The 22,897-nt window shown below is 40.7% G+C and overlaps 1 protein-coding gene across 10 annotated transcripts in view; it reads left to right on the forward strand.

The window, feature by feature from the left end:
• grip1 (glutamate receptor interacting protein 1) overlaps positions 1-22,897 on the forward strand; it is a 71,573-nt gene that overhangs the window by 12,867 nt on the left and 35,809 nt on the right. For 2 of the 10 annotated variants that reach the window (XM_017302729.1, XM_017302734.1), the window contains exon 1: positions 13,778-14,331. The exons of 2 other annotated variants lie outside the window; for them this stretch is intronic. In XM_017302729.1, the coding sequence (XP_017158218.1) occupies positions 14,196-14,331 (136 nt within the window). In that variant the 5' untranslated portion in view covers positions 13,778-14,195. Of the gene's footprint in view, positions 1-13,777; positions 14,332-22,897 lie in introns of those variants that run through there. 6 more of the 10 variants (XM_008400813.2, XM_017302730.1, XM_008400816.2 and 3 more) reach the window with 4 other exon arrangements.

The raw sequence follows: 22,897 nt of genomic DNA on the forward strand, positions 1-22,897 counted from the left end.
CCACAAGTTTCCATATTTTAACCCACAAGTTTCCACATTTTAACCCACAAGTTTCCTAATTTTAACTCTCAAGTTTCCTAATTTTAAGTGACATTTCTAAATTTTAACTCTTTTTCCAAATTTTTACTCGTTTCTAAATTTTAATCGACAAGTTTCTAAATTTTATCCCACCTTTACAAATTTGTACCCATCTTTTTAAAATATAACCCACATTTCCAAATTCAACCCCCATTTTCTGAATTTTCACCTACACATTTCTAAATTTTAACCCACGTATCATATAAAACGTAACGTGAAAAATCTTTAATATGAAAGCTGTTGTTTTATTTCAGTTTTTGACTGAGTAATGTTTTCTTAAAAACATAAATTTTACTAAAATGTTTACTTTGACTGACTGCTGTCTTACTTTTAGAAAACATTTTTCTGCTATTGAAGTAAAGTCCAGCTGAGTACGCCCACTTTATGATTCATTAATGCTCGTTAAATATGTTCAGATGAAGCAGAAAACAAGTTGTCCATCATCCTGATGGACGTCGCGTTGTGGTCAAACCAAAAATACGGATGTAATTTATTCCACTTGTTCATTTCAACACCATAAAACTAAACAAAGATCATTAATAATGAACGTCTTGATTGTGCATTAAGTGGCAGGAAAAGCTGTTTATTTTCAGAGTGTCTGTTTGAGGAGAGAGTCTCGGTATGGATTATGACTTTCGTCAGAGTGAGAAATGTCAGGGAGGAAGCCAACCTTGAGTCATTCAGAACCAAACATGACAGATTCAATGTTTTCTTTTATCTGACCGCCAATAAAAGATTAATTTGCTTTGCTTCTTTTTATCGATCGGTTGATTAAAGCTGCAGAGTTTACGACAGAAGATTGGATTACAGTTGCAAGGCTGAGAGATGTTATCTACAGCCTGAAAGGAAACGGAGCGCTGGAAGTGTGAGAAGAATGTGCAGCCGTGGTGCAGTGAAGGACGTCGTTTTTACACACTGCAGATGCATTTTGGGGTTTAGTACCTGGAGTTTTCCTGCAGTAATGAGCCTGGAACCGCCAGAGATTAATCAATTTTATTCATTAACTGAATTTTTGGTTTGTGAAGAATTCATTTTTTTGGAAAAACTGGAATTTTTTCACACCAAACTCACCCATGGCGGCCATCTTGTTTCACAACCGTGTTTTATAGCTTTTATGTATTTGAATTCAGTTCTTTTACATAATATTAAGATGAGGCTACAATTTTTTTTAATTATGTGAATGAAGTCGTAATATAAAAAAAGATACAGTCATACGATAAGTCAAAATAATGAGAGAATAAAATGTTAATATTGCGGGAATAAAGTCGTGATATTAGAAAAATTACAGTTTTTCTGGAGTAACAAGCCTGAAACCAGAAGGGAGAAATTTATTTTATAGATTAACTGAATTTTTGGTTTATAAAGATTAAAAAAATTTTCCCACCAAACTTTGTGAGCATTCCCAAGGCGGCCATCTTGTTTCACAGGCGTGTTTTACAGCTTGATTATCTGAATTCAACTCCACGACATAATGTTAGGGCCAGACTGATGTTTTTAAATTTAAAATTCGAGAATAGAGTTATAACACCTCAAAAATGTAGTCGTACAACAATATAGTGGAAATATTGTGAGAATAAAGTGTTATTATGACCAAAATAAAGTCGTATTCTTACAAAAATACAGTTGTACGAGAATAAAGTAAAATTAACCAATCACAATGAGCCAATCCTGATTCAGCAGAATTGGTTCTCCTTTAGGAAAACTTTGATTTTTAAATGGTAAAATAGGGAAATTCCCAAAATAAAAGCAAAAATCACATAAATCCCATTTAAGTTATTCATTTATTAAACAGAAAATGCCAATTTGTTCGTTTTTTACCAGATGAAGATGAGAATTCCTCTCCTATTCTATCAGATCCAGACTTTTCACATAAAAGTTTCAGCCTAATTAGCTCCAGAAATAGTTGGCAGATGATCCATCATGGGGTCGAGCGCCGGCCCGGCCCAGTTTGAGCTTCCAGACGGAGATACAGCTCAGATTTACTGTAGCGTTGTTAAACCTGTGTGTGGAGATCCTGCGGAGGTGATGATGCACTCTGGATGTGTTTACCTTCCAGCCACTTCACTCCCCAACAGCCAGAGACACAAAAACAAAGGCTGGAACCTCCATCCACGAGCATGAGAGTAAAAATAGAGAATGGGTAAATAATTGATCAGGAAACCAAAAGAGAGCCGGTGAAGCGCTGCGCTTCGGAGCCGGAGCATGTAGGAAATCAGAGTCATCCGTACAGCCTGATGTTAGCCTGGTGTTACGCTAATGTCACCCTGATGTCAGCCTTATGTTAGCCTGGTGTCAGCATTATGTTAGCCTGATGTTAGCATGATGTCAGCCTGATGTTAGCCTGGTGTTAGCCTGATGTTAGTGTTAGCCTGATGTCAGCATTATGTTAGCCTGATGTTAGCCTGATGTCAGCATTAATTTAGCCTGATGTTAGCATTATGTTAGCCTGATGTTAGCACTATGTTAGCCTGATGTCACCCTGATGTCAGCGTTATGTTAGCCTGATGTTAGTCTGATGTTGGCCTGACATCAGCGTAATGTTAGCCTCATGTTACTATGATGTCAGTCTGATTTTAGCCTGATGTTAGCATGATGTTAACCTTATGTTAGCCTGATGTCAGTGTGATATTAGCCTGGTGTTAGCTGTTATCAACTGAGTTTTTTGCAATTCAGCTGATGAGGAATTCAACTGAAGTTAAAATCCACTAGTCCATCCATCCATCCATCCATCCATCCATCCATCCATCCATCCATCCATCCATCCATCCATCCATCCATCCATCCATCCATCCATCCATCCATCCNCATCCATCCATCCATCCATCCATCCATCCATCCATCCATCCATCCATCCATCCATCCATCCATCCATCCATCCATCCATCCATCCATCCATCCATTTTACCATTGATTTAGCCATCCGTCCATCTGTTATTTTTTTCTTTACTTTATAGTTTTATGAGGAATTTAGCATATATTATATGTGTATATGTAGTTTTTATTATTAATTCATCAGGAAGCGAAAACAGCAGAGCAGCAGCATGTTTGAAATGAGCTTTATTTGTCCCGCCTCATGTCGTCCTGATGTCGGCCGTCCTCTCAGCGGGGTTTACTGCACAGCTGATGAGGAATTCAGGCTGAACACGAGTTAAACGAAAAGAGGGAATTCAAAGCAGAGACAAAATGGCAGCTGCAGATGTTGGAACAGGAGTTTTGTCATGTTAATTAGTCGAATTTATCCCCCGAGTTTGGGTCGGGAATTCAAATAAGACGATAAATATTCTGAGGATTAAGTCTGTTTGCTTCTGTTCGGTTCCCACTTCACATGATCTTCCTGCTGCTCACCATCACTTTGTAACAGTGATTCTGTTTTTGTTCCATTCAGTGTTTTTCTCAGGGTTTATTAGAAGGGAAGCTCTGTTTACTCTATGGGGTCGTTTTGTTAGCCTGATTTGTTAGAAGTTGGTGGATCAGAACGACTCAGAAAACGGAGCCTAAAGAGGATTTATGGACATAAATGTTTATTTTTCTAACAGTTAATAATCGTCTGTGTTTCTCATGTTCAACAGCTTGGTTGAGGTATGAGCTTTGACTAGACCATTTTAAGTCCTTGGTTCCTTTCTGGGGAAGCAACATTTGGACTGATATCAATATCTGATTCTCTGATCATCCATCCATCCGTTTCTTTCATTTTTATCTACGTTAGTGTTTGTGTATATAGTTTTTATTTATTTGTGAGTATCTGCTGTCAGGTCTGGTTCTGCCGTTCAGTCTGGACCGTCGGCACCAGCTGGGTAAACCCGGCTTGTGTTGGCGTTGCGGCTGAAAGCTCGGGGAGCGGCTGAGTAAATGAAGCGCGGGAGGATGTTCTGAGCGGAGCGGCGGAGCCACAGCGTGTGTCGGAGCATGACATCATCCTGCCGTTTTAAGCTTTTGGACTAAGAAGCAGAGAAAATGGTTTTAACACAAACATACGCTGAAACACACACCGAGGCACACACAGCGTCCTCTAAGAGGTGCTGATGTCAGAACTCTGCTCATCTTTGTGCTCAGGATTACTGAAGCAGACCTGACTCTGTGTGTGTGTGTGTGTGTGTGTTTACATCCATTTCCTTCAGCTTAGTGTATTATCTCCTCCGTTTCTCAGATTTTACCCTTACTTTCTCCCTCTCTGTTTCTCTGAAGAACAAACTGCTGACTCTCTGCGGGACTTTTACCCATTTTCATGCGTTTGTTTCAAGTGCAAATATCGTTTCCAAAGCGAGTTGCTGAGCGACACTCAGAAGTTTATATAAGGCTGGAGAAATACTTCAAAATAAAAGACAGAAGAGAGAAACCGACAACTGTCAGACATTTACAGGAACATCCAAAATACACGATTGTGAAAAAAATCAATATTTTTGTCCCTCGTTTCATTGATCAAACACTGATTGAAATATTCAAAGTCTTTGTCTCTTGTACAGAGAATGAAAACTCACAATTTGATGCCTCAGAAAAATACATCAGGTTAACAAAAAAGTGATATTTTGAGCAGAAATTCATGATTTCCTGCAGAAAAGCCTGATGGTAGAGGCGCTGCGGCAGGAATCCAACGTTGTTTGAGTTAAAAATGTTTAAATTGACAGGAAATTTTATATAACTAGATAATTATGTTATTATAAAACATTATTAACAATTACTAAACGCCAACTATAAAGTCTTAAAAAAGGCAAACGGGTAAATGTATATAATATTTTTGCTCTCCAGTTGTTTCATACAAATTTTTTGATCCTTTTTCCATTTATATTATATTATATTATAATATAATATATATTATATTTGTATCTTTATTTGCTGAAGTTATGGAGTTACGGCGAATAAAAACAAAAACACACCTGACCTCCGTCTGCCTTTGTGTTCACATACCTACCAGACTCTGCAGCCATCGTTAGGCCTGTCATAATAATCAATTAATCAATTAATCACATGATAAATTAAAACAAGCTCAGTCATTTAGATTTGCATGATTTCTTTTTAGTGAAATCTGAATAATAAAAGTCTTCAGTTTGGTGAGTAGGTCCTTTTTTTTTGACAATTTGAAGAACTTTTTAATTAATTTCATTTGTTGTTTTTGATGGTTTGTTTATTATTTTGGATGTTTAAAGAGTTTTCCAGCTCCAGTGTTAAATATTCATTAGAATTTAAAGTTTACTGATTTTTGAGAATGTTTTCTTGCATTATGATGCCATTATATTACTTGAAAATATCAGAACAATATTATCGTGTATCGCAATAACTTCAAGGACATTTTATCATCCAGCAAAATGTATTACGATTTTTCATCATTAGGGGAATATTGTCAAAGTTTTTGCAGACATTTGTAATGGAAACACAAAGGCCAGTCACAATAGCAAATTTCAGTGGACGATAAATTTATCCCAGAATTTATTGCGATAAATGATAATATTGATATGTAATAATTATGAACAAAATTATCCTTTAAGAAAAAGGCTAGTTGAGACCAAACTGAAGACTTTTCTCATCTAGTTTCTGGCAGAAAGAGAGAAAAGAGGAATAAATATAAATCATTCAGATGTAATAATGAGTTTATTTTTATGTCTTATGGCGACAGACCTGGGGGCCTGAAGCTCTGGGTTGGATATTTGAAGTGCACGTGTTGGGGAGGTCTCTGCTTGGCCATCTCTGTTACTTCAGCTTAAATGCACCAATATTTGTTTATTGTCTTTGAAAACTGAGAGACGGTTGAATGGCTGGAGGTCGAATTGCTTTGTTTTTTCACAATTTTTAACTTTTTGATGTTTCTCTGCATTTTTCCTAGCAACAGCCTGACGTTTTTCTCAGAATGCTAATAATTTCTGTGACGTTATAGGAATAAGCTTCCTGCCAACAGGCTGGATGCTAATCTCAGGATTACAGTCACCTGTTGGAAACAAGATTATTAATCTGTCTTTGTTGCTCACAATGACTCGACATTCAGCTTCGGTTTCAAATTTAGCATTTTGAAAATTTGAGCAGAAAAAATTAAGACACAACAAAAAAAAAAGGATTTGAATTCCAGATGGAAGTGAGTGTAAGACACACACACACACACACACACACACACACACACACACACACACACACACACACACACACACACACACACACACACACACACACACACANACACACACACACACACACACACACACACACACACACACACACACACACACACACACACACACACACACACACACACACACACACACACACTCTGAGCCCTGGCAGCTTCCAGGTGGACACGCTGGCATCACACACAGTCATTTTCCACGTGGATAAACCCAGCGTGGACGCAGAGCCGTTCACACCTTGCGTCCCAGCGTGTCTCTGATGGTCCAGCGCTCGGCCCGGCTCCACAGCCTGCAGAGACGGACTCCTCTCTGATCCGCTTCATCCTCTCTTGTGTGCCTGTCTGACTCCTGCAGTCGTCTGATAACTGATATTTTTGTTGCTTCCTCCTTCTGAGGTTGAGCTCTGAGACAAAACGCTGCAGGTTCGGTTCAGTCCGGCGTTAACTGCTGTAAGGCGTGGATTCTGGGAAACCGGTGCTTGTTTTCTCCAGGAATGCAGCTCAGTCACGGATTTTTCTCCTGCACAGATGTACTAACCACAGGGAATACAAATTATGTTTCTGGTTTGTGAGCTGCAGATTCACGCCGTGGGTTTGTGTGGATCAGTTCTTCTTGCAGAATGAATTCCTCCTCAGGAAATCTGGTGAATGAAAATACATTTTTCTGCTTCCCAATAAGACTTCCGGTCTCTTCTATGGACCGTCTTCCTAAATGTTATTATAATTAATTCTGTAAGTGTACAATAAGGAGTTAAGGCTTAGAACTGCAGTGGATTCCCACCTTTTCGTTGACTGTAACTCCAAATTCATCGCAGGAAAAACCCTTATTTGCTTTTTTTTTTTTTGCATAGTAGAAGTAAAAAGGCAGCTTGGGAAGCTAAAATACTTTGGTCGTAATGCTAGACCAAGAGGACCAAATTTCAACATTTGTTACATTTTCAGTTGCTGCGGTTCACTGTATCAAAAGAACCAAAATGTTTTTAAAAAAAATCAGTTCCCCTCCTCGCCTGTGGGGGCACTGCACCAAGAACCACTGAAGGAAACGACACGAAGAAGATACTGAGCGCAACTTTCTTCGTCACAAAATGGAAACAAAAATGGAGGCGTTGATTTTAGCGTTTGGAGGATTTCTCTTTTGTCTTTGGCAAAAGACCACGAGTCATTTCTCCTGCTAGCGCTAGGCTAGCGCGCTTGTTTCGGTTGTATTTACCCAGAATGCCCTGCATTGTAGTCCACTTCCTGCTTTTGGAGCGGTCTCCGAACCGAGGCCGAGGTTTGTAGGTTTGTATTTTCGGTTAGCATTCACACTTCCCCAAAGGAACCGGACTTTCTAGGCAAACGGACTGGAGCTGGATTGAAGCGGAATAAAATACGTCAAGCATCTGTTATTTTTTTTAATGCGGTTTTTTCCGTAGTTATTTTATATTTTTACTCTCTTTGACTCTGTTAAGAGGTGGAATCTGTTGAGCAGCCAACATCCAAAGAAAGACATTCAAACCTGGATAATTATTGATCAAGACTGGTGGAAGGAAAATGTTTTACACAAGGTGCTTTGGTTGAAAGTTTGTGTTAATCCATCCATCCATTTTCTAATACCCTTTTCCCTTAGTGGGGTCGGGAGGTGCTGGTGCCTCTCCAGCTAACGTTCTGGGCGAGAGGCGGGGTCACCTGGACAGGTCACCCTGGACAGGTTGCCAGTCTGTCGCAGGGCTTGTGTTAATCTAAAAGACTAAAAACTTTATCAGAAATTTAAGGTAGTCATGAAAAGGATCTTCATAAACTTTCTTGGAGTTCGTGGATATATCAGAACTTTCCCCTGTTTTTGGTTGTTTGGTCTTGTTTTCGTCCTCCAGCTGGATTCGGGTCCAGGTTGGACCGAGCCTTTGGCGAATGAACGGACGTCGATGCCTTGTGAGTTTTTGTGTCCATTAGGAATCAGGGTCAGCCACTCCGCAGTCCATTAGAACCACTGATTCTCTCTTTTTACCCTCTTTTACTTCGTTTCCATCCGTCTCGCTCGGCCTCAGGCGTCATCAATCACTGGCTGACTCTGCCCCGCTGCATTATGGGTAGTTTCCAGTGTAAAAACCCAACAGAAACGTTCGGTTTTCCCCTCCAGACTGCTGGGTGTGACTTACAGCTCCACTCGCTGCAGTTCCTCAGAGTGGACAGCAGGTGGCAGCAGAGGATAAACTCCTTGCATGCGTGTGTTTAAGTGGAGCGTGGAGAACCAGATTACACACACACACACACACACACACACACACACACACACACACACACACACACACACACACACAGATGTGCCGTCCAATCACGTTACAGAGCAGCAGAAGCCTGGAAGCGATATGGAAATGAGCTCCACCACTTCAGCAGCCTCTTTCTCTCTCTCCGCCTTTCCCAGTCAGCGCCTCTCGACCCGGCGGTCAGTTGTCAGTTCTGTGAGCGTAAAGCGTTGCTGAATTAGCTTTTGGGCCTCTGAAGCCCTCAGGAACGTCTGACAGGTGAGGAAGGAGGAGTCAAGCATCCCTCTTGGATTCTTCCTCTCACATCCAGATTGTCGCTGTAGGTCCGGTGAAGCGCCACACATTAAATCCAGGTTTCATTTCTCCAGTTTACAGGTTAACATGCTCGTAGTTAGGGCAACAAACCTCAAAACAGCTGCTTCTATTTTAGCCCCCAAATGTCCAGATAATGCAGACTCTGCAGCTTTGGACTCAAGGAGATTTGAGTGACTTTTTGCTGGTGCCAGATGGGCCGGTCTGAGTATTTCAGAACCAGCTGATCTACTGGGATTTTCACACGTGACCGTCTCTGAGGTCCCAAAAGGAGAAAATATCCGTTTGAAAAACGCCTTGTTGGTCAGAGTAGACTGGTTTATGCAGAGACAATACCACAAACAGTTACTCTGCTACATTTACGCTCACAGAACTTTTTTTACTACGCTGCACTTTTTACTTTTGCTTGAGAAATTTTATTATTATAAAGTATTTCTTTCTACTCTTTTGAGTAAAATTTCTGGATTTTCTACCGACTCAATGAATGAATGAGTTTTTGTTAAAGTTTCATCAGTTTTTATTGAACGAAACTGATTTGGGAGCATTTTATTTAGTCTGATTTTATTTTTTATTTTTTGGATTATTGTCATTTTTGTCCTTAAAATACTAAAATTTCCACATAACTTCAGATTTTGGTCCATCTGATGGTGTAATTTTTTAATATTAAACGATTAATTTTATCAGTTACTCAGCACTTTTTATTTGGGTCATTTCTTGGTTGTCTACTTTTAAAGTTTTTTCATTATCACCATTTTATTACATGAAAATGGCTTCAAAACAACAATAATATCGTTTATCGCAATAACTTCTGGGACAATTTATCGTCCTGCAAAGTTTGTTATTGTTACCTCTATAGGATTTATACAGAATCTGACTTAATGAGCTACAACATTTAATTTAATTGGAATTAATAAAGTATTTTTGAATTTGATTTAAACTGCAGTGAGTTTTTACAGTCTGAACTCGCGCCGCTGCTGCTGGTGGCGTCCGTGTTTCAGGATTCTCCGTCAGCGTTTCTGCATCTGCAACAAGAGCTGTCAGAGCATGACAGAGGTCAAAGGTTAACACAAGATGCTACATGTTTTCCAGTGTGCGACTGAACTCCCTGCAGACCGGCTGTCACTCAGAGCGAATCAGGAAACCAGCGACGGTTACCGAGTGTTTCACGTTTCCTACAGTCACTTTTAATGCAACTTTTACACCTTTCCTCACCGTTTTAGGTGAGGAAACACAAACCAGGGATTTCCCTGAGATTTGATGCAATAAACCAGCAGACTGCAGCCTTTAGGTGTAAACATAACCTTTATCTACTATGAGACGTTTGTCATCCTTGGAGAACCGCCTTCTTATTTAGTTATTTAGTATTTATTCTCTCTCTGAAATAAATGAAGCTTCAAATTTTTCTGCTGATATTTAGATATTTAGGCTTTCAAATCATAATTAATTAGAGCAGTGGTTCTTAACCTTTTTTGAGGTACCGAACCCCCCAGTTGCATATGCGCATTCACTGAACCCTTCTTATTCCAACACCCCCACACCCCCCCGACACAAAATACTTTGTGGTATTCTGATTTAGTAATGTAATTATATTAGCTGTGTTACCACCCCCACACCACTAGAGGCAGTAGCAATTTGGTAAAATAGAATTTGGTAAAAACTGTGAGCTGTGCTGAAGTAATTAAAGACAAAAGTTCAAATCCATGCTGAGAGTGGAGCTCCTTCAATCAGGGCTCCTCCGCAGCTCTGATTGGCTAAGCAATGTAACGTGATCCTCTGATTGGCTAAGCAATGTAACGTGATCCTCTGCAGCAAAGCGGGAAGCGTCATCACGACTTTACACAAGTGTGTCTTTACCTCCGCGGCAGAGGCTCCGCCAAACCCCTGAGACCGACTCATCGAACCCCTGGGGTTCGATCAAACCCAGGTTAAGAACAACTGAATTAGACTATTAATGTATCATTTATTGTGATAAATTTGGAATTTCAGAGTTTGAAAATTTAAAAATTTGCCAGAAAAACTCAACTTCTCAAAAATTGCTGTTTTAAAAGTCTTTTTTTTTAAACTTTTGACACTGGAAAATTAAATTTTTTTTCTTGAACATTTCATATTTTTTTGCTAGCAAATTAGCAACTTTTGTAACTCAAAAATTTATTATTTTTTTTTCCACAAACATTTCCGAGATTCATCTCAAAATTTCTAGCAAATTCTCAACTTCACAAACTCAGAAATTTCAATTTTTTTTCAAGAAAATTTCAGATTTTTTGGCAGGAATGTGCTCCTAGTTTTTCATACATTTTTTGTCTGCAATGAATCTAATACGCCGTTGTGTAAAATGGTGTGGAAATTAGAGATGTGCCGATCGATCGGTCACCGATCATAATCGGCCGATTTCCGTGAAAAAGTGCATGATCGGTGATCGGCGATCATTGGCTCTTGTTGCCGATACTGATCACCTGCATCTCATTTCGCAGCCTGCCTGTGCAGCTGGTCTCCTCTTTCCTTCACACTGCACAAACGCGCAGCAACAAATCCTAAGCGATGTGGAACTATAATTATAACGCACTGAGTGACAGGGGAAGTTTGCGTGTTGCGGCGGAAAATTGAAGCAGGTCAAAATGTATCAACACGACGAAGCTAATACGACATAAAAACAATGCCATACTTGACGGAGTTTGGCTACATCGAGGCTCACTGCAGTAAAAAAGACATATGGAGGATCAGATAGCAGGTAAAGCAGCGCACAGCTGCAAACACTCACCCGGATTACCATGACGGTCAGAAAGCTGAACAAATAACCCGCAAAATTATTTAAGTCTTCGAGCTGCGATGTAAGACGCTGGTTCTGCCCTCGCTGTTGAACCGCTGCTACGCTACAGGTAGTAATATTTCACAGATGGAGCGCCGCTTCTGCTCCACCTGGTAGTGACTCTCACACCGAACCTCTGCTTAAAGCCGCAGCATCCAACCTAAAAAAATACATTTTACATACGTATTAAAACTTTCGCTGTCCTAACATGAGACAGATGATCTCTAAAAAATAATTGATCTCCTCCCTGTTCTGCATAATTACTCCACTCAGTCAGAAACAGCCACTCAGAACTAGCAGTAATCAGCGAGCTGATCTGTTAAAGATAGTATTACTGATAGCAGGACAATTTGCACAATGTCTGTTTTGTTTAGTTTTCTTCTTGGAAAAAGTTATTAAAAACAAGTTTTTGTCTAAATTAAGGAGAATTCATGGTTCCTTTTTCCACATAATGTAACCGGTAGTGTTTATGATTAATAAAAAAATAAAATAAAAATAATTATGTGATCGGTATCAGTGATCAGCCCTCATGGGTGATCGGTATCGGCAGGAAAAAACCTGATCGGCACATCTCTAGTGGAAATTGAATACAGTTGTTTCTTTTTACTTCAGATTGCAGATCAGTTTAATTTGCTGAATTTGCCCCGTTGTGTTTCTTTCGACCTGATCTTCAGTCTGTTTTGGTGTTTTTGCCCCGTTGTGTTTCTTGATCTTCAGTCTGTTTTGGTGTTTTTGCCCCGTTGTGTTTCTTGATCTGTGTTTGTGTTTTTGCTGCTCCAGCATCTTTTCCTCTGGGTTCTTATTAAAGACAAACTCAGACGTTTCCCTTTGCCTCCCTCCTGTCGTCCGTCTGAACCTTTTCCAGGAATCCCATCAGGTTCTGGGCTCAAACGATCGTTTTGAAACATGAAGACTTTAATTTTAGTCCAACCTGGAAGCGTCAGACGGTGTTAATTTGTCTCTTGTGCTTTTGATTTTTCGGCTCTCGGCTTGTTTGGCTTTTCTTCTGCCAACTGGGATCTGCTTGGATCAGCGACGAGCTTCTGCTGGATCAACAGTTTGGTTTGTGGATTAACAAAGGAATAGCAGTGATTGTAGAGTTTATATTTTATAGTAAATCTGACCACATTCATCCCGTCGCCTACTCTGAAGCAGAGTTTCCAGGTGTTTCCAGAGAGTCACCTGGATCTGGTTTTAGTGCTGATAAAATGCAAACTGGATGCTTTTTAATGACACAAACATGCAAAACTCCTTTTTAACAAAAGTAGTTGGATTTGGATGCTCAGTTTGTTGTTGAGCAAAAAATTAAAATACATGTTTTTAGCTTTTAAAAAAGTTATTTGGTACTTTTCATTTAACAAAAAGCTACAGATTTACATTTTCTGTTCCTTCAGGTTGAAAACATCGTTTCCCAGTTTGCTCAGGTTCTAAAGTATATCTAGGTTTGGGCTTTGACTAGGCCATTCTGGGATTTAAAAAAATATTCATAAATATTGTTGAGTGATTTTATTTAGAGTATCAGAATAAAGGGGTCAGAGTAAAAATTCAGGTTGCTCTTTTCAGTAGCGTTATGGCTGAAAAATAAAATATCAGATTTTTTTCACACCAGATTTTAATCGATTTCTTTTCTAAAACAGAATTTACAAAATATTTTCAAAAAGTGGCTTTTTGTGTTGGAGTTCATAATATTACAACTTTTTTTTGTAAAAAGTAATATTCCATCATAAATTTAATCTTAATTCAAATGTAAAAAGAAAGAAGTAAAATGTGTTTGTAAAACAAGATGGCCACCGTAGGCGTGAGAAAAACACTTATTCTCCAAAAGTCAAACATTTAATTAATCAATAAATTAAAGTGATTTATCACCCAGCTCTACTTTTCTGATTTATGAGAGAATTTTTTAGTTGGTCTGGTGCATAAAATCTCCATAAAAAGCATGAAGTTTGTGACAAATTGTGGTAAAATATTGGTCTATGGAGGCAGAATCAGAAGCTTGTGAGCGTTTTCCGGGGGATGCTGGTGCTGCTTCGGCCCGGTCCGGTCGGAGCGAGCAAACTGAGAAACGCTGACCAGGTGTTGTTTCCAGAAAGACAGAAAACTGGTGGAGAAAAAAACAAACACGCCGCCTCTTCCTCTCAGCGCGCAATTACAGACCATGCCGAGGAATCCAGAGCCCTCCCCTCCCCCTTGGAGTGTGAAGAGGAGGAGGAAGGTGGCAATCATGGATGAGAAGGAGGAAAGGATGACAAAGAAAGGGAGGAAGGAGCTAATGAAGGAGAGGAAGCACACAATGGAGAGCAGAGATGAAGGAGTGTTTTGTGTGTGTGTGAGGCGAGGTTTTTGATTGGCCGAGGCCGCGAAAGAAGACTGGAACAGAGGAGGAGAGGAAGGCTGCAGAGAATACAAAGAGCAAGTGTGTCAGAGAGAGTGTGTGTGAGGCGTCCAGAGGTGTGTGTGTGTGTGTGTGTGTGTGAGTGTGTGTGAGTGCAGCAGCAAGCAAAAAGCCAAGAGGAGGAGGAGGAAACCTGATCCCACTCCCTCTCCCCGTCTGCCTGTGTGGAGCTTCGCTCATCGTCCTCAGCATCACTGCTAGCTTAGCCCGGCCCGGTTTGGACCCGGTTTGGACCCGCGGCGCGCCGGGATGGAGCGGTTCCTGGCCCTGCTGCGCCTCCTGAGCCGGAGGCGGCGAGGGAGGCGGTACCGGGCGGACGACGACTACCAGGAAGGCTACGAAGACGTTTACTACTACACCAGCAAGTACAACACACACCTTCTGAGTGAGTGCTGCAGGCAGGGCAGCTTATCAACAGATTATCACTGCTGAAGGGGCTCCAAGCTGGGGCTGGAGTCCTGCTCAGAGGACGCCGGGGGGTTTGAAACGGCCCGGCTGGGCGCAGGGAGCAGGTGCACGCGCGGTTCCCTTCGATTTGACTTTAAAATGAGGTGAAAATACGAGCGCGTGGCGGCTTCTCCATTATAGATGAAGGTCTTTTCTCAGTTACGGCACACACGCCCGCTCAGGTGTCCAGGTGGCTCGTTGGTAATAACAAGGCAGGAAGTGTTTACAGGAGGAAGGAATGTGCGAAATTCACATAATTCCAGGTTTCTGTTGCATTTAAATCCTGCTGAACTTCAACAGGCGTTGCAGGAATCCTCCTCTTAGCTTTTATTTACAGATCAGACTTCTGGTGGATTTATCGTGATTAATCTAATTTAGTAATCGATTAATCGTTAGCTGGAGCATGCACTCTAAAAAAGAACATTTGCTGAAAGAACACAACATGTTTTTCTCTCAGTCTAAGAAAAATTAGTGAAAAACGGAGAAAACCTGCGACTGCAGCTGCTGTGTATGTACTTTATCTTAGCTCTGAAGCGATTAATCAGATTAATCGTGATGATTTGATTATTGAAATAACTAATTTAGTAATTAATTAATCATGAACTGGTATTCTTTAGAAATTAACGTTTATTGATCTTTGAGAGAAACTGGATGTTGTTGGTTGATATGAATCTTTAGTTTAGAACAATTTAGAGCAAAAACCTTTGAAAAAGCCATTTTTAAGCATTATGGCTTACAATTGAATCTTTTCAATGATTTTTTTGTTTTCTTTTCTACAAAATAAATTACAAATGAGAGAGAATATTTTTAAAAAGTGTTTTTTATTTCAGTCATCCCTTCTGTGAGCTGCACGTTGCAGGATTTTGGTGTAATTATAACAACATAACCAAAATATTAGCAGAAAAAAGATGCAATTTTACCAGAAGAAATCTTACAATTATGTGAAAAAATGACTTTTTTTTTGTAAGATAAAGCCTCAGTTTGTGTTGTTCTTTCTTCAAAATACTCAATAATTTCTACGAAAGTTTCAAAGTGTTTCCTTATTTTTAAAACCAACGTTTAGCTTCTCGAGATGCTCAACATTTTACCTTTTTGTTATTTTTGGAGTTCTCATGAAGTTGCCTCTTTATCCCCATATTATTTTAACTGTTTTTCTCGTTAATGGAAATAAAAAAATGTAGCCTGACCTTCATGTTCAGTTCAAAGTGTGAAGCATGCTTGTCAAACAAGATGGCCGCCCTGAGCAAGGAGTACATTGGTGAAAGAAAAATCCAAATTTTCCAAAGATTCAATCTTCAAAAACCAAAAATTTGATTAACAGATAAAATCAGTTTAAAATTAATATAAAATATTTTCCATCTTCAGACTTTCCAATCGATCAGCCCTGTTCCAATCTGTATTCTCTCGTCTTTAACTTCAGTTTAAATTTGACCGTTTTCAGGTGTTTTGCGTCATTAACAACCCAAACGCTTTTATTTCTAACACAGCCGAGTCTGACGAAGCTGAGCTGTCTTTGTTCTGACAGCTTCTTCCATCCGTCCCTGAATAAATTTACAAATCAGGCCTCTGTGGATCTGATGCCGTCAGATCAGACCGGATCTGTTGCTAAAAAGGTGGCAGGGCGTGGCGCTTTCAGCCTGACCCGGCAGGTTTTTACGTTTTTAGACTCTGATTTACCCTCTGAGGCCAGTTTTAGATCTAAATATACCAACCGAATCAATCTATTGAAGTGATAATGTTCAGACTTGCTCTAGGCACCTGGGGCATCAAAAGAAGGCCATTTGCTTAAAGAACAACAGACAAAAAGCAGCAATTAAGCTAAAACTGTACAAAATTATATACATATTGCATTTAAAATACAAAACTCAGGACCCCTAAAGTAAAGTGGCAGTTTAGCTTCACCTGGTTTAAAAAATCTTATTTAAAATTTGAAGTCTGGCTCTCTCTCGCTCTTTCGCAGCTTGAATGAAGCAAACATATTGGGTATAACAGTTTTCTCAAGTTTATTTCTGAGTAGTGTGACAGAAATGGTACGTCTCATCGTAGTGTCAGTGTTGGATTTGGTTGGATGGAGTGTCAGTGGAGAAGATGCCCAGGATGCTGAAGGTAAAGGTGAAAAAATGGGATTTATTGCTCCTGTTATCATGCAGCCTTGGTGAAAATGGCAAAGAGGTTGTAATACAGTTACAGCTTCCACAGTTTGATTCGTTCTGCTGATTTTTTTAGGTGGTTTATGGTCTGGAAATGTTAAAATCTGAAGTTTCATCCCGATTTCCAGGCTTTAAAGGATGGGATTTAAAAAAAAGCACCAACATATTTGCTTAGAGAGGATATTTAGTGTTTGATTTCCTGCAGCTGGTTTTCATGGGTGGACCCCGGTTCCCGTCGCCGTCTGCAAGCCTTCAGAGAAACTGGACTTTTCCAAACTGATTAACGATTCTGTTTGGCCGCTTCTGGCTGGTTTTCCCCCAAAGAAGACTCAACAAACAACTCCGAGTGCGAATTTAATCGCCTAAAACACGAGAGCTGAGCATGTTTACATGCTGAGATTTACTGCTGAACTTTGACCCTGCTTTGGGAATGTACAGTTTGTGTGTGTTTGTGCTGCAGAGCTGCCAAAAGGCATTTCTCGAAGCCATCGTCCGACTCGGTGTGTGTTGTGGTCATTGCAGCGTGTGATTGCATTTGAAAGCGATTTATGGCTGGCTGACTGACTAACCCGGAGACAAACACAGAAACTCTCCTCAGACCTGCTTTGTTGGGGCTTTACTCCCTGATTTAATGTGCAGCGGCTCCGTTAACCTGCTTTACTAACATTAACGTGACGATCAGTGATACTCTGGTTTTTCCCCCTCAGGAGTCACATTTCTATTCAGATGTGTTTATGTGCCAGAACCATTTTTACACATCTTAGCATTAGTTTAATCATCACTGTATAAATACATGAATCCGTTTCTGACAAATATTAGAGAACAAAATGTATGCAGACTAAGTGATCAACGTCTCAGGTAGAAGCTGGACATAAATGTAAATTTTATACCATTATAATCTATTATTTATCACAGGACATAAAAAAGCAATTTTCTGAAATGAGCAAAAACAAAGCAGTACATCACAGGATTTACCAGAGTGGAGAAGGAGACATTTCTTTGCTCATTTCTTTAGAGGTCCTACCTCAGTTAACAGTCTAGACTTTGACTAGCCCATTGCAGCACCTTGATTCTTTGCTGTTTACTCCTTGAATCAATCTTGGACAGATTGACTCATGCTTGACAATCAACCAGCAGCAAAAAAGCTTTAAGCTAACTATTTAGTTAGCGAACTAAACTTTAGTTTGAATCTAACAATTTAGCTCCAACCTAAATGTTTAATTGAATAAATGGTGACTGTATGGCTTTGGGAAATCAAGCCCCATTTTTCCTTATTTTAGGCTAAATAACCCAAATTATTGCTGTTAATTTCTGACTGTGTAGCTTTACAAACGGCGCCCCCTACATCTTTATTTATTATGCTATATTAATAAATATTGTCTTGAACATTTTCACATTTGGTAATGTTACACCAACAGACTGCAGTGTGTTTTATTGGGACTTTATGTGCCAGAGCAACACAAAAGTCGCTCATAAACATGAAATGAGGGATAAATCTTTGCAACATGACAAAATGTCAGACCTTGAACTTCTCAGATTAAATGTTTCCCCCTCAGATCTGTTGATGATGAGCAGCTTTCTAATATTTTTAGCAGCTGCTGTCACCTGTGTCACCTTCCTCTCCGACGGCTCCGTGATCTCATTATGTGCAGAAATATTATTTTCTCTTAACACACAGAGAAAGTGACTGTTGGTGATCCAGAGCTCAGAGCGGTGCAGCCGTCATGTGTGATGCGAAGGCTGCTGACATAGAAAATGTGCTAATTAATGCCTCAAATCGGCGCTCGGTTAACATCTCTGCGTCCAACGCGGCGGAGATGGAAGATCAGGAAGATCAGGAAGCTCTGCTGCGTCTGATTGTTCCTGTTTGGAGGAAACAAATCTGTTAAAAGCAGGAACATCTTTGTTTTTATCCCTTCCTGGCTGCCATTAGCAGACCCATCATGAAGTGTTCGCCTACATGTTTTTTCCCATGTGTGAATGTGTTAGACTCCCCTCGACTCCGCCGGCTCCCAGGCCCACGTCCTCCACTCGTCCGTCAGCTGCCGTTGGCGGCGAGCCGCTCCGTCCGGAGGCGGCGTTCTTCTCCCGATTATCTTCACAGGCAGCCCACGAACACACGCGAGCGAGCGGCGGAAAGTAGAGCAGAAATCCGCGCAATTAATTAATCTGCAGGCCTCTCAGGATTCACTGCGCTTTCCCCTCATTATTTGGATTTGATGTTTAATTAGTTCTTTTAAATTAAAGAACAACTTCCTCATTTTTCCCCTCTGATTCCCTTCAGACAGTTGCCAGTTCATTAGGTACATCTGGCTCTGAGTGATGCAACAAACCCGACGTTTCCATATTTCTACTTCTCAGGATGTCCTGCTGCTTGCTGCTGTTTTACTCTCTTAATCTGCGGCTTCATATTTTACTCTCATGGCTGGGAAAATTGGTCAACGTGGCGATTTGAATAATTTCTTCTTAGTTTGAGCAAAACTTTCTCTTTGAAATAACTTTCTCTATAATCTGTGTTGAAACTCTGGGACTGCTGAAATTCCTCGCCACATCTTTAGTCCGCTTTAATCCAACTCTGGTTCGTTTGTTGATGCAAACTTTACAAACCTCGGTCACTGTTCTGTTAAAGTGAACTCTGGTGCGATTTCAATGTCAACGCCAAGACTGCTCCAAAAGCAGGAAGTGGAGAACATTGCAAGGCATTCTGGGTAAATACTACCAAAGCAAACTAGCTAGCATTAGCAAAAGAAATGACTTGTGGTCTTTAGCCAAAGACGAGAAAGAAGTCCTACAACTGCTAAAATCCATTTTTGTAGAGATCGGTGTCTTCAGAGGTTTTTGTGCTGTTTCCTTCAGTGGTTCTTGGTGCAGCGCCCCCACAGGCGAGGAGGGGAACAGGTTGCTCACAGGGTTTGGTTGTTTTGACTCAGTGCAGTGTGACAAGAGAACCACAGCAGCTGGAAGTAGAACAAATGTTGCAGTTTTGGTCCCAGATTGAACCGAGTCTAACAGACCAGCTAAAGCTAGTTGTCCTTTCATTCCACGTATGGCACAGGTCGGTCGGTCGGTCGGTTGGTCGGTGCGGTTTGGTATGTTATTTTACGGTCCGGTGTATTCAGGAGAGCGTTTCCACTGCCAGCTGGACCCAAAGTCGATATAGACACCAGTACATATTTCTCATATGACGTCACACTTCAGTGAGCTTCGTATTTGATGCTTTGAGCTGCGCTTGCCTACCAAGATGGCGGTCAAGTTTGTGGACTCTGAAGACGGAGTACCAAGAGGGATTCAAACCCAGGACCTTTTTGCTTTAGGGCAACAATGCAACCAACTTGGATTCTTTGTCATGTTTTTTTTTTTTTAATTCTTACTCCACCTGGAAAAGCCGGAAGCAGAGTTCTGGTTTTGGTCGAACTCAGTGTGTCGCGGCTGTGTCCCATCTGGACCGCCTCTCACATGAGCCGGTCTGTCGGACCGAGACTATTCTCTCTAATTAAGGGGTGGCACGTCTCTTCTTCTTCTTCTTCTTCCCGTCACAGCAGCGGCGTTATTAACACCCAGTTTATGTGCGCACACAGAAGAAGATGTCATGGTGACTCAACGCCTCGTGTTCACACGCACACACACACACACACACACACACACACACACACACACACACACACACACACTAATTTTGTTGTTTTGAATTGCCAGCAGCTGTGATGATAACCTAAAATGTGGAGTGTGTGTGTGTGTGTGTGTGTGTGCGTGTGTGCGTGTGTGTGTGCGTGTGAGTTCTGCTTTCATCTGTAAAATCACTCTTTTGTACGTCGCGGGGTCGCTCTCGCCCCTCAATTATTCATCGGCCTGTTTCCATGGTAACCGCTGCGGCCGCGTGCGCGTGTGTTCGGCAGCTTCATCAGCTCGCGACGGTGTATTATTACACGCGAGGTGCGTTCAGGGACGTCGGTTTATTACACGCGAGGTGCGTTCAGGGACGTCCGTAAAGTTGGGCACTCAGCAGCATAACCTTTCTGCACTGGAACTGGTTGGTTTGGATTGATGCTGAATCTGGTTCTGTTTTCTTTTGGTTCTACTTCCTGTAACTCTTTTCTTGGATCTGATTCTTCAGATTTTGAAAACTTTCACCAGTTCTAGTCGCGATAGCGGCTTATCTTGGCCCGGTTTCTCGCTTTTGCTGGATAAATCCACCTTCTGATTTATGATACAACTAGTTCTGTTCATTAGCTGGTTCTGGTTCGTTAGCTGGTTCTGGTTCGTTAGCTGGTTCTGCCCCAGTTTGTTGGATTTTAACAGATTTCTTTCATTTTATCCTGTTTAAATTCTTTGGACTTTTCAGAACCAGTGCTATAGATAAGAGCTGGTTCTGTTTTAGACTCTTCCCTTGGTCCTGATGGGTTTGCTTCTTTATGTAGAGGGTTCTGGTTCTGGAGGAACACTGTGATCCATGTAGTTCTGGTTCTTCTGGTTCAGAATCCCAGAGTCCAGTTCTGTCTGGGTTCTGGTTCTGATGGGTTTATGGATCTCAGCTGGTTCTTCTTCATTTCTGTTGTTAAATGTTTTACTGGTACTGATCCAAGATATATTCAATGGTTCTTCTGAGTCCGGTTCTGTCTGGATTTCTCTGATCTGCTCAGCTGGTTCTGAGTTGTTGGGTTTAGCTCGGATTGAATCTCATTGCTTGAAGGTTTCAGAACCATTGTAGGATAGGACGGGTTCTGTTGAGTTCTAAGTGTTCTGGTTCTGTTTCAAACTGCCCTGGGATCTTTTTTGTCTTATTATTTGATTTGGGTCTGGGTTCTGTGTGGTTCTGTCTGGCAGTCTGGTTCTGAAACTCCACAGTGGTTCTAATCTAACTGGTTCTGGTTTCTGTTGGGTTTTATTGATTTAAGCTGGTTGTGAATGGTTTGGGTTTTTTATATTTTATCCTCTTGGTTCTGGTTCTGGTTCTGGCTTTAGATTATTTAGGGTTTCTGGTTTCGGTTCTGACTGAGTTGGGTCTTTGCTTTGATGAATCTGCTTCTCGAAGGTTCTGGTTTTAAATATTTTCTAAATTAATCTGGTTCTATTGATTCAGAACCATTGGTCTGGTTCTGGCTGGAGCTTTCAGAACTTTTGCCAGACCCAGTTCTGACTGGTCTGATGGTTAATCGGATAGAACTTCCTGTGGTTCTGGTTTTGGGTTCATGTCTTTATTTCCTCCACATTTCTCTGGTTCTTGGGGTTTTATACTTCCTCCACCATCTTTGATTCTGTTCAGTTCTGGTACCTCTAAATCCAGTTCCAGTTCTGAACGGGATTGGTAATTTCTCCAGAATCTAATTTTTTATAAACTGTAATCTCTGCCCTTCTTCAGCTGGTTCTGATTTTATGTTGCTCTTTCTATAATTTCTGACTTTTTTTCTGATTTTTGGAGCCAAATACTGAGATTAAATATTACTGGAAGTTAAAAAAAGAAGAAAAAAAGTCTAAAAGTTTGGTTTAAAGATAAATAATAGGGCTGTAGCTACAAGCTGCGATGCTGCCGTGCCGCCATCAGGAGGCGTAACAGTCTCAAAGTGAATCTGATTGTAAATCTGACCAGCAGGGGGCAGCAGACATCAGATTCTGAGACATTAGAAGTCTTTGTTGGACTGAGGATGATGATGCTGGTGGGGAGACACGGACTGAGGAAGGCTCACACAGAGAGAGAGAGAGAGAGAGAGCGAGCGGTTATAGTAAAATATCACAGATTATACCTTTAATACACAATGACTGACGTTAATCTGCTGTAATCTGCTGCTGGAACACTGACCTACATGTCTGTCCACTACCTACTGCAGGACACGCCCCCTTATCAGCTGCCGGCCAATCACCTGGCACACAGCGCAGGAGATGAGTTCTGATTGGTCCGCACAGCGTCAGGAGTTAAACAGCTGCGGCCTCCAGAACCGGACCGTTTAATTAGTCTGGGTCAATTTAATAATTGATTTTATCGGATTTGTTGTGAATAATGCTGCTCATTTTGACTGTTTAATCTGTTTCTGCTGATGTGTCGTCTCTCTCTTCGTTTTGAGGTTAAATTAAACATGGAATAAATACTTATTATTGTAATGAATATTAATTAAGTAGAAAATCAGTCATGTTCTTCTGAGGGTTCAGAGGCCCTCAGTAAAAATAGAATAAATAAATAAATGAATAAAAATAAAATTAAAATAATAAAAGTGGAACATTTATCACAGAACTCTGAATATTATTTTGGTTTATAACAAAAAGTAAATTTGATCCATCCATCCATCCATCCATCCATCCATCCATCCATCCATCCATCCATCCATCCATCCATCCATCCATCCATCCATCCATCCATCC

This window comes from Poecilia reticulata, linkage group LG23, assembly GCF_000633615.1.
Source record: "Poecilia reticulata strain Guanapo linkage group LG23, Guppy_female_1.0+MT, whole genome shotgun sequence".
In the NCBI taxonomy this organism is placed as follows: domain Eukaryota; kingdom Metazoa; phylum Chordata; class Actinopteri; order Cyprinodontiformes; family Poeciliidae; genus Poecilia; species Poecilia reticulata.